Source organism: Aquarana catesbeiana, linkage group LG02, assembly GCF_042186555.1.
Source record: "Aquarana catesbeiana isolate 2022-GZ linkage group LG02, ASM4218655v1, whole genome shotgun sequence".
NCBI classification, from domain to species: domain Eukaryota; kingdom Metazoa; phylum Chordata; class Amphibia; order Anura; family Ranidae; genus Aquarana; species Aquarana catesbeiana.
In genome coordinates this window covers 66,762,180-66,774,690 of record NC_133325.1, presented here as the reverse complement: position 1 = coordinate 66,774,690, position 12,511 = coordinate 66,762,180, and the positions used below count along the sequence as shown (strand labels likewise).

General features: G+C 42.1%; 1 protein-coding gene across 1 annotated transcript in view; it reads right to left on the bottom strand.

Moving 5' to 3' along the window:
- Positions 1 to 12,511, bottom strand: part of MED17 (mediator complex subunit 17) — a 76,812-nt gene that overhangs the window by 49,880 nt on the left and 14,421 nt on the right. The window contains exons 3-5 of the mRNA XM_073613000.1: positions 7,509 to 7,728; positions 6,056 to 6,192; positions 342 to 426 (exon numbers count right to left, since the gene is read on the bottom strand). Of these exons, the coding sequence (XP_073469101.1) occupies positions 342 to 426; positions 6,056 to 6,192; positions 7,509 to 7,728 (442 nt within the window). The remainder of the gene's footprint in view (positions 1 to 341; positions 427 to 6,055; positions 6,193 to 7,508; positions 7,729 to 12,511) is intronic.

Here is a 12,511-nt window from a genome sequence, read left to right as displayed (position 1 = left end):
GGGATTTTTCTTTTTTACTTTCAATGATAATGGTAAACAGGACAAATAGCAAAGGGAAATCTCCCTAAAATGGGGGCACAGACAGCCATGAAACCTAACAGGTGCTCTAATCCCTCTCCACTACCAAAAAAAAAAAAAAAAAAAAAAATTATTTTAGTTATACTTTCAATCTTATGTTATTCCTGTTTCCTATTTATTACCACTATACTCTCTAAAGAACAGACTCCTCAAAATGTTTTGTTTCCTCTTATGTTGTGTCAAGCTAGCAATGTATGGTTACCATGCTGTAAAACAATATAAATATACACTGTAGGATAACAAAAACATAACAGCCCATGTACCTGGTTTTGCTTTAGGTACAGGACGTTTGAACAAATTCACTGTTCCTAGGTCACCAATGTCTGGGGATTGCTTCTGAATGGAAACCTGCAAAAATCAACAACAAAAAGACATTAACTATTGAAGACCAGGACTTTTCTGGCACTTTGTTTACATGTAACCAACAGTATTTTTTTTTTGCTAGAAAATTACTTAGAACCCCCAAAACATATATATGTTTTTTTTTTAAAAGCAGAGGTCCTAGAGAATAAAATTAGTGGGTTTTGCAATTGTTTGCGTCACACGGTATTTGTGCAGCGTTTTTTTTCAAACGCAATTTTTGCTGAAAAAAAAACCCACACTTTTTTTAATTTTAATGCACAAAAAACCTAAAACCCAAATTTTCTTAAAAAATATAAAAGATTATGCCAAGTCGAGTAAATAGATACCAAACATGTCGCGCTTTAAAATTGCGCACGCCCATGCAACAGCAACAAACAACGTAAATTTTACTATCCATAGGTGACACAGTTTACCACTTTGTGTGCGTGCGGGACTGACGCGCACATTTACCTTTGCGCTCTAGCATGGAGAGATGAGAAATTATTAAATTTATTTTATTTTTACACTGTTGCTTTACTTTTTTTTTTTTTTATCACTTTTATTGCTGTCACAAGGAATCCATTCCTTCCATCCATTGTACAGCAATAAGCATGTGACATTTACTCTTTATGGAGGGATCTGGGGTCTGTAAAACCCCAAATCCCTCCTCTGCCATTGATAGCATTCTAAAACACCAAGATCAGCGTTTTGGAATATTTTTTTTTTTTTCAAAAAATAGCGCCGCTGACATCCAGGTAAACTGGAAGTCATGTAATCGCTTCCAGGTTACCATAGCCGAGACCCGATTAAAGCTGATCCCAGCTTCGTACGGGTCTCAGACAAGCTGGCAGATGTGCTGGCTAGTAGCTTGGGTCTCCCAATGGGACAAGAGAGCCCAAGCAAGCCGCTGGAGTGGGGGAGCATCCCCTCCTGCTGCTTGTAATAGCAATCGAGGAGCTAGTTAGCTGCTCCGTTTGCTACTACAAGAAAGCCGACTGAAAATCACCTAGGTACAACCACTTGAAGTCAAATGACGTACTTGGTGCATGATTTGGCTGCAAGTGGTTAAATAAAGTCATCCTGTGATATTGGAAAAGCAAATTCCAGTCCAAAAAAACAGAAGTAAAAACTTAGTTGTGCTTAAAAGTTTGCATACCCTGGCAGAAATCGTGAAATGTTGGCATTGATATTGAAAATATGACTGATCGTGCAAAAAAAAAAAATCTTTTATTTAAGGATAGTGATCATATAAAGCCATTTATTATGACATAGTAGTTTGGCTCCTTTTTAAATCAAAACAACAGAAATCACCCAAATGGCACAGATCAAAAGTTTACATACCTGGGATGTTTGGCCTTGGTACAAACACAGAAGGTGGCACACACAGGTTACAATAGCAAGTAAATGTTAATTTCCCACGTCTGTGGCTTTTTAGATTGCAATTAGTGTGTGTATGTATTGTCAATGCGTTTGTTAACTCTCATGTTGATGCACTGAGCAGGCTAGACACTGAGCGATGGGGAGCAGAAAAGAACTGTCAAAAGACCTGCGTAACAAGGCAATAGAACTTTATAAAGATGGAAAAGGATATGAAACGATATCCAAATCCTTGAATATGCCAATCAGGACTGTTTATTCACTTGTGTGGAAAATTCATAGAACTCTTAATACCAAGCCAAAGTCAGGTAGGCCAAGAAATAAAGAAAGATTGGCGCTATGACTAAAGCCTCGTACACACGATCCGATTGTTGGCAGAGCGTCAGACTTTTGTCTGAAGGGCATGTGCCGTGAACTTGTCTTGCATACACATGGTACACAATTGTCGGCCAACAAACACGAACGTAGTGACGTACTACGTGGAACTTCAGCTCTCGATCGCCACTCTTTGGGCACCTTCTGCTAATGTCGTGTCTGGTGAGCATTGATTCCCAGCAAGCGTGTTTGTACTTTGGACTTTTGTGTGACGGACTTGTGTACACACGATACGAAAATCTGACAACAGAGCGTTGTCCACCGAAAATGTATTAGCCTGCTATCCAACATTTGTTGGCGGAAAGTTGGATAACAAATGTCTAATGGAGCGTACTAACGGTCGGATTTTAGGCAAACAGTCGGTCATCACACAATTCCCTGCCGAAAATCTGATCGGGTGTATGAGGCTTAAGGCTCTCACCGTACCGCGTCAACTTCTGTGTTTTATTTTCACTCTTATGTAGTCAATAAATACAAAGACAATGCGATCGTTTTTAAGGAGCACAATACGACGATACTTGAACAAAAATGAGCTGCATGGTCGAGTTGCCAGAAAGAAGACTTTACTGCTCCAATGTCACAAAAAAGCCTGGTGAGCCATGTCAAGGTGTTGTCGGGCATATTGTAACCGGCCTTTTTTGAGACATTGGCGCAGTAAAGGCTTCTTTCTAGCAACTCAACCATGCAGCTCATTTATGTTCAAGTATCGTCGTATTGTGCTCCTTTAAAACAATCTTTTTCAATAGCAGCCTAACTTTGGCTTGGTATTAAGAGATCTAGAACACACTGGTGCAATACCACAAATGAACACTAGATGGAGATCACAGTGCACTTACCGTGTGCTTTCTCACCCTGCCTCTGCCTTTATAGACCCCATTTACTCACTCTATCAAAGCTCAACTTCAGGAAACTTCACAATTCTCCCTGGCAGTGGGGCTGCATTAGCACTGCAAAGGTTAACTGCTCATTCAGTCTAGACTGTAGGGCAAAGAAAAAGTAATTTTACTTACCCATTTTGCACTCCCCCAGCAGACACCATGTCCCCCCTGCTCCAGCTTTGGACTGTCCCTTGCTGTCCTCCCATCCAATGAAGGGCTATGGATACGGTGCCGGTCTTGATGACGTCAGAACCTCAGACCACCAGAGAAGAGGTTGCGTGGACCGGTTTAGCAGCGCTGAGGATTGCGTAAGTAAATATACACTATATTGCCAAAAGTATTGGGACACCTGCCTTTACACACAAACTTTATTAGTATCCCAGTCTTAGTCCGTAGGGTACAATATTGAGTTGGCCCACCCTTTGCAGCTATAACAGCTTCAACTCTTCTGGGAAGGCTGTCCACAAGGTTTAGGAGTGTGTCTATGGGAATGTTTGACCATTCTTCCAGAAGCACATTCGTGAGGTCAGGCACTGAATGTTGCACAAGAAGGCCTGGTTCACAGTCTCCGCTCTAATTCATCCCAAAGGTATTCTACCGGGTTGAGGTCAGGACTCTGTGCAGGCCAATCAAGTTCCTCCACCCCACACTCACTCAACCATGTCTTTATGGACCTTGCTTTGTGCACTGGTGGAACAGGAAGGGGCCATCCCCAAACTGTTCCCACAAAGTTGGGAACATAAAATTGTCCAAAATGTCTTGGTATGCTGATGCCTTAAGAATTCCCTTCACTGGAACTAAGGGGCCAAGCCCAAGCCCTGAAAAGCAACCCCACACTATAATCCCCCATCCACCAAATTATTTGGACCATTGCACAAAGCAAGGTCCATAAAGACATGGGTGAGTGAGTTTGGGGTGAAGGAACTTGACTGGCCTGCACAGACTCCTGACCTCAACCCGATAGAACACCTTTGGGATGAATTAGAGCGGAGACTGCGAGCCAGGCCTTCTCGTCCACATCAGTGCCTGACCTCACAAATGCGCTTCTGGAAGAATGGTCAAACATTCCCACAGACACACTCCTAAACCTTGTGGACAGCCTTCCCACAAGAGTTGAAGCTGTTACAGCTGCAAAGGGTGGGCCAACTCAATATTGAACCCTACGGACTAAGACTGGGATGCCAATAAAGTTCATGTGCGTGTAAAGGCAGGCGTCCCAATACTTTTGACAATATAGTGAACTTTTCCATGCCACCTAGACCTAAATGAGCGGTGAGGTCTTGTAGTGCAGACAAAGCCCCACTACAAGGGAGAATGTTCATGTTACCTGAAGATCAGAGTAAAACTGAATCCTAGTCAGCCATAAAAAAAATGCTCCCCCTCACCATCACCCCCTTCCCCAGATAGCAAGGTTTAGATTCTTGTTTTTCTATTGTGAAAAAAAAAAAAAAAGGTTTAGATTCTTGTTTAGTCTAGGGTAGGCTTTAACCACTTGCTGACCAGCCGCCGCAGTTTTACTGTGGCAAAATGGCACAGCTGGGTGAAACTACGTTATGTAACGTCGCTTCGCCCTGTGGCCACTAGGGGCGCGTATGCTCGCTGCTCGCCCCCGAAGTTGATGCGAGTGCCCGGCGGTCACGATGACCACCAGGATCCCGCGATCGCTCGTGAGGCACCGAGAACCGGGATCTGTGTGTGTAAACATAGTTTCCGGTTCTCTGAGGGGAGAAGAGACAGATCGTCTGTTCATACAAAGCATGAACAGCGATCTGTCATCTCCCCTAAACAGTCCCCTCCCCCCTCCAGTTAGAACACACACTAGGGAACACCGTTAACCCCTTGATCGCCCCCTAGTGTTAACCCCTTCCCTGCCAGTGACATTTTCACAGTAATTAGTCCATTTTTATAGCACTGATCGCTGTATAAATGCCAATGATCCAAAAATGTGTCCAAAGTGTCCGCCATAATGTCGCAGTCCCGATAGAAAAAATAAATAAATAAATTCGCAGATCGCCGACATTACTAGTAAAAAAAAAAAAAAATTATATTATATATATATATATATATATATATATATATATATATATATATATATATATATATATATTGCCATAAATCGATCCCCTATTTTGTAGACGCCATAACTTTTACGCAAACCAATCAATACACGCATATTGCGATTTTTATTACCAAAAATATGTAGAAGAATACGTATCGGCCTAAACTGAGAAAAAAATTGTTTTTTTGTTTTGTTTTTTTAAATGGGGATATTTATTATAGCAAAAAGTACAAAATATTGTTTTTTTTTCAAAATTATTGCTGTTTTTTTGTTTATAGCACAAGAAATAAAAACCGCAGAGATGATCAAATACCACCAAAATAAAGCTCTGTTTGTGGGGAAAAAAGCACATCAATTTTGTTTGGGTGCAACGTCGCACGACTGCGCAATTGTCAGTTAAAGCGACGCAGTGCCGAGTCGCAAAAAATGGCCCGGTCATTCTGCAGCCAAATCTTCCTGGGCTGAAGCAGTTAAGTAAAAAAAAAAAAAAATACTTACCTTATTCCTCACTTCCCTTTCCCAAGCAATATGTGCGATATAAAGCTGGACCATTGTACATGATCTCACCTAGAGGGGTGGTCACGTGGTCAGTACGTGCCTTTGTGGGATCGATCGTTAAGAGGGAAGAAAGCCTATATAGAACACACCCACACGCTTTATACCTAAAGAAATCTCAAAGTGTCTCCTGGGGGAAACCCCCCCAATATTTTTTAATCAAAGGCTTTTTTAATCTGAGTAATTATTATTAATGTCTTCAATTACAAAAGACTTATTGCTGTGGTTACAAAATGATCCCACGTCCCGGGGGGCACATTTGAGTGTTGTATTGATCATGTAGATCTATTGGGTCCAGTCAAAGAGTCTAAATGTGATGAATCACAAAGGGATTTGCTTATCTTGGGTTGAGAAAGACTTCTCCAAGAGTACGGATTTGAGTTACACAGACCTTTAAATAAGCAGAGCCTTCCAAGTCACTGGGGATATGGACATCCAGCGGGCAGTAATCCTCAGGCATTTTCTTATCCAGATCAAGGTCCGTATTCTTTATGACCTCAAACGTTCCATGATGAGGAAAGAGCGAGCCTACATAAAAAATAAAATAGCAAAAAAAGAAAGGGCATGGATAAATGAGCACAGAGAGGAGGAAACCTAAAAATGTTGCTTTGACTATTTGAGGATTTTGGAAGCTAGGGGCTAACTAAACTAAAGTTGGCCATACCATGAGGTGAAGTGTATAGGAACAATTTGACTCTAAATATTTATCAAGCCAAGAGAGCAGGTTTATGCATTTGCAGGCGGTAATGGAAGCCTCAGACGCCTGCTTACCATACGTGTACAGTGGGCGGCGGGATTCACCAAAATAATCAAACAACTGCATACCACTACCACCCTGCGAGGATGTGAAGATGCCTCTTGATGCAGCTGAAACCGGGTGACAATCATTTCACATCTCTCTGTACCTAGTGGAGCCTAATAGAACAAAAATATGTGGAGTGCCATGGCAGACTTGTTTTTGAAGGTGCAAATGCAGGGCCATCACTCAACTCCGTCTTTCCTCTTCAGTGAAATATAGCGAGTGCCTTACTCCCGCTGTTCAAGCTGGCAACACCACTGCAATGAAATCTCAAGCAGTGGTGTCAGCGTAGCTTCATTTTGCAATGCATATAAATCGCCTGCCTTAATCACTCAAGGACCGCCCACCGCAAATATACTGCGGCAGGGCCACCCTATTGCGCGAAACGACGTACCCGTACACCGCTTCGTGCATGAGTCACTGTGGGCGCGCGCACCTATTGCACGGCTGGGGAGCCGATGTGCAGGTCCAGTGGTCGCGATGCCGGCCGGCCACACGCGATTACTCCTCAGAGAGGCAGAACGGGGATCTGCCAATGTAAACAAAGCAGATCCCCGTTCTGACAGGAGAATTCAGTTAGATAGTCTGGTCCTTGTGATCAGGAACAGCGATCTCACTATACTCCCAGTCAGTCCCCTCCCCCCACTGTTAGAAACACCTCCCTAGGGAACACGTGACCCCTTGATCACCCCCTCCACAGTGTTAATCCCTTTCCTGCCAGTGACATTTACACAGTAGTCAGTGGCTATTTTTTGCTCTGATCACTGTAATAATGTCACTGGTCCCAAAAAAAGTGTCCGATCAGTCCGCTGCAATGTCACAGTCCCGCAAAACAAAACAAAATCACTGATCACCGCCATTACTAGTAAAAAAAAAAAAAAAAAAATGCCATAAATCTTTCCCCTATTTTGTAAACACTATAACTTTTGCGCAAACCAATCAATATACGCTTATGCTTCTGTCAGCAGTGCTACTACTGACAATGGAAGCGCTACCATGAGGAAAGGTTCTACAGACACCCAGTCATATTTATTCTGAATGTTACCTGCACTCCTGAAGCTCAGGTCTCCCAGGATTTTGTCTCCCAGCTTCCTTAGCTTCCAATGCTGCCGTAACCTCAGCAGTTCAGAATTAAAGTCTCGCTGGCGCTTGTTCTCCAGGTTCTCTGCAACAGACTTTGACAGACGCTCGGCTCCTTTACTGAGGATCTGTGCTGCCCCATAGAGGGATTTCCTCTTGGAAACCAGTAAAAGGCTGTGCTGATTCTGAAAAGACAAATGACCCCTGTTCATTGATTTATGATCCACCACAACTAAAAATCCTTCAAAAGGCGTTGGCAGATCCGATCAGTACATAAACAAAAATAACCCTAAAGGGAACCTATCATAAGAGAAATATGGGGGGCTGCTGTTGCTGACCTTCTCTGGCTGTCATGTTGCCTTACCAACCGCTGTGTTCACTGCCCCTCTTTGCCAATCCCCCCCACTGGCTTCCGATCACCCAACAAATAAAATTGTAAACATTAACATAAATTTACAAAGCCATTCAAAACACTGCCACCAACTTCTTCTCAAAATACCAAATGCTTATCCAATCAAGGACCCTCACCTCCTCCTCCTATGCTCCCCTCCATAGCTTTTCCCACCCAAACCAGTACAGCTTTCTCCTACTCCGTCCGCTTTTAGGCGTTCCCTGAAAACGTATCTCTTCAGGGAAGCCCATCCTGCCTCCACCGAAAGACTGCATTTTACTTTCTCCAACAACCCTCCACAGTTAATATTTTTGAATCACTTACAGTGCATCTGGAAAGTATTCACAGGACTTCACCTTTTCCACATTTTGTTATATTACAGCCTTACCCAAAATGGATTAAATTCATTATTTTCCTCAAAATTCTACAAACAATACCCCATAATGACAACGTGAAAGAAGTTTGAAATCTTTTCAAGTTTATTTAAAAAAAAAAAAAAAAATAATATGTATTTCACAGCTATTGCTTAACCACTTGAGCCCCGGACCATTATGCTGCCTAAGGACCAGAGGTCTTTTTCCAATTTGGCACTGCGTCGCTTTAACTGCTAATTGCGCGGTCATGCAATGCTGTACCCAAACGAAATTTGCGTCCTTTTCTTCCCACAAATAGAGCTTTCTTTTGATGGTATTTGATCACCTCTGCAGTTTTTATTTTTTGCGCTATAAACGGAAAAAGACCGAAAATTTTGAAAAAAAATGATATTTTCTACTTTTTGTTATAAAAAAAATCCAATAAACTCAATTTTAGTCATACATTTAGGCCAAAATGTATTCGGCCACATGTCTTTGGTAAAAAAAATGTCAATAAGCGTATATTTATTGGTTTGCGCAAAAGTTATAGCGTCTACAAACTAGGGTACATTTTCTGGAATTTACACAGCTTTTAGTTTATGACTGCCTATGTCATTTCTTGAGGTGCTAAAATGGCAGGGCAGTACAAAACCCCCCCAAATGACCCCATTTTGGAAAGTAGACACCCCAAGGAAATTGCTGATAGGCATGTTGAACCCATTGAATATTTATTTTTTTTGTCCCAAGTGATTGAATAATGACAAAAAAAAAAAAAAAAAAAAATATTTACAAAAAGTTGTCACTAAATGATATATTGCTCACACAGGCCATGGGCCTATGTGGAATTGCACCCCAAAATATATTCAGCTACTTCTCCTGAGTACGGGGATACCACATGTGTGGGACTTTTTGGGAGCCTAGCCGCGTATGGGACCCCGAAAACCAATCACCGCCTTCAGGATTTCTAAGGGTGTAACTTTTTGATTTCACTCTTCACTGCCTATCACAGTTTCGGAGGCCATGGAATGCCCAGGTGGCACAACCCCCCCCCAAATGACCCCATTTTGGAAAGTAGACACCCCAAGCTATTTGCTGAGAGGCATATTGAGTCCATGGAATATTTTATATTTTGACACAAGTTGCGGGAAAGTGACACTTTTTTTTTTTTTTTTTTTTTTTTTGCACAAAGTTGTCACTAAATGATATATTGCTCACACAGGCCATGGGCCTATGTGGAATTGCACCCCAAAATACATTTAGCTGCTTCTCCTGAGTACGGGGATACCACATGTGTGAGACTTTTTGGGAGCCTAGCCGCGTACGGGACCCCGAAAACCAATCACCGCCTTCAGCGTTTTTAAGGGCGTGAATTTTTGATTTTACTCTTCACTGCCTAACACCGTTTCGGAGGCCATGGAATGCCCAGGTGGCACAAAACCCCCCCAAATGACCCCATTTTGGAAAGTAGACACCCCAAGCTATTTGCTGAGAGGCATGGTGAGTATTTTGCAGCTCTCATTTGTTTTTGAAAATGAAGAAAGACAAGAAAAAACTTTTTTTTTTTTTCTTTTTTCAAATTTCAAAACTTTGTGACAAAAAGTGAGGTCTGCAAAATACTCACTATACCTCTCAGCAAATAGCTTGGGGTGTCTACTTTCCAAAATGGGGTCATTTGGGGGGGTTTTGTGCCACCTGGGCATTCCATGGCCTCCGAAACTGTGATAGGCAGTGAAGAGTGAAATCAAAAATTCACGCCCTTAGAAAGCCTGAAGGCGGTGCTTGGTTTTCGGGGTCCCGTACACGGCTAGGCTCCCAAAAAGTCTCACACATGTGGTATCCCCGTACTCAGGAGAAGCAGCAGAATGTATTTTGGGGTGTAATTTCACATATTCCCATGGCATGTTTGAGCAATATATCATTTAGTGACAACTTTGTGCAAAAAAAAAAAAAAAAAAAAAAAAATTTGTCTCTTTCCCGCAACTTGTGTCGCAATATAAAATATTCCATGGACTCGACATGCCTCTCAGCAAATAGCTTGGGGTGTCTACTTTCCAAAATGGGGTCATTTGGGGGGGGTTTTGAACTGTCCTGGCATTTTATGCACAACATTTAGAAGCTTATGTCACACATCACCCACTCTTCTAACCACTTGAAGACAAAGCCCTTTCTGACACTTATTTTTTACATGAAAAAGTTTTTTTTTTTTGCAAGAAAATTACTTTGAACCCCCAAACATTATATATTTTTTTAAAGCAAATGCCCTACAGATTAAAATGGTGGGTGTTTCATTTTTTTTTTTCACACAGTATTTGCGCAGCGATTTTTCAAACGCATTTTTTGGGGAAAAAACACACTTTTTTAAATTTTAATGCACTAAAACACACTATATTGCCCAAATGTTTGATGAAATAAAAAAGATGATCTTAGACCGAGTACATGGATACCAAACATGACATGCTTTACAATTGCGCACAAACGTGCAGTGGCAACAAAATAAATACATTTTTAAAAGCCTTTAAAAGCCTTTACAGGTTACCACTTTAGATTTGCAGAGGAGGTCTACTGCAAAAATTACTGCCCTCGATCTGACCTTCGCGGCGATACCTCACATGCATGGTGCAATTGCTGTTTACGTTTGACCACAGACCGCCGCTTGCGTTCGCCTTAGCGCAAGAGCAGGGGGCGACAGGGGTGCTTTTTTTTTTTTTCTTTATTATTTTTTTGCTTTTTTATCTTATTTTTAAACTGTTCCTTTCATTTTTTTTTTTTTTTAAATCATTTTTATTGTTATCTCGGGGAATGTAAATATCCCCTATGATAGCAATAGGTAGTGACAGGTACTCTTTTTTGAAAAAATTGGGGTCTATTAGACCCTAGATCTCTCCTCTGCCTTCAAAGCATCTGACCACACCAAGATCGGTGTGATAAAATGCTTCCCCAATTTCCCAATGGCGCTATTTACATCCGGCGAAATCTAAGTCATAAAATGCTCGTAGCTTCCGGTTTCTTAGGCCATAGAGATGTTTGGAGCCACTCTTGTCTCTGATCAGCTCTATGGTCAGCTGGCTGAATCACCGGCTGCATTCTCAGGTTCCCTGTTGAGACAGGAGAGCCAGAGAAAAACACGGAAGACGGTGGGGGGGGGGGGGGGGGGCATTCCCTCCCACGGCTTGTAAAGGCAGTCTTGAGGCTAATTAGCCGCTAGGATTGCTTTTACATGAAAGCCGACCGCTGGCTGAAAAGAATGATACCAAGATGATACCTAAACCTGCAGGCATCATTCTGGTATAACCACTCAAAGTTGTGAATGGCGTACCTGAAGACAAAAAAATGGTTAACAATAAAGCACAGTAAACAGTAAAGTATAAATAATTACATACCTGAAAAACAAACATGATAAAACATAATAACAATAACAATAAAACACTGCAGAATAGAATACAGTAAAAAAAGAGCAGAACAATAGAGAGAGAGAATAGAGAGAAAGAACAATAAAACGACAACTATTTTTTTTTATTTTATATATATATATTTTTTTTTTACACTTTTTTTGTAACTAACTTTTATAACGGTAACCGGTTCCAGGTTCGGGTCTCTCAAAATGCGATGGCATCTTGGGAGACCCTGTGAAAGTGTGCCTAGTCTGTGCAATGCTGTACCCTACGCTAATACTCAACTAGTGAATGGTAGCGTTCAAAACATTCACCAATGCAAAGACCAGGATTGTCAGGACAGGAGGGACAATAATAGCGGGTGTCACGCCTATATTCGCGCTTGCTGCAGACACAACATCTTTTTGGGGGGGTTCGTTGGGTAGGGGTACTCGATAGGACATAAAGAAAATGCCTCTCATGCAGCCGACTGCATTTGGTTGGGGATGTGAATGAGGGAAGTACGGGCGCTGCAGAAGTGGTGGGTTCCCAATTAGGATTGGCGAATGCAGCAGGAAGGGCACTATGGGCACGACGGGCCTGTGTTTGTCTTTTTGGTGGCAGCGGGACACTACTTGTGCTTGCCACCTCACCAGCTTGAACTGCACTTATGGGACTCGCCACGTCACCAAGTGTTACTGCAGCGCTGGTTTGACTACGACCGGGGTGTACTAGGCCGCTGGTGCTTGCCAGTTCAATAAAAAGCTTCCAAAAAAACTGTTAGCGATCGCAGGGATCAGGTCTGACTCTGCGAACGCTGCAGTTATGCGTTTAGTGTTTTGTAAGTGTCAGT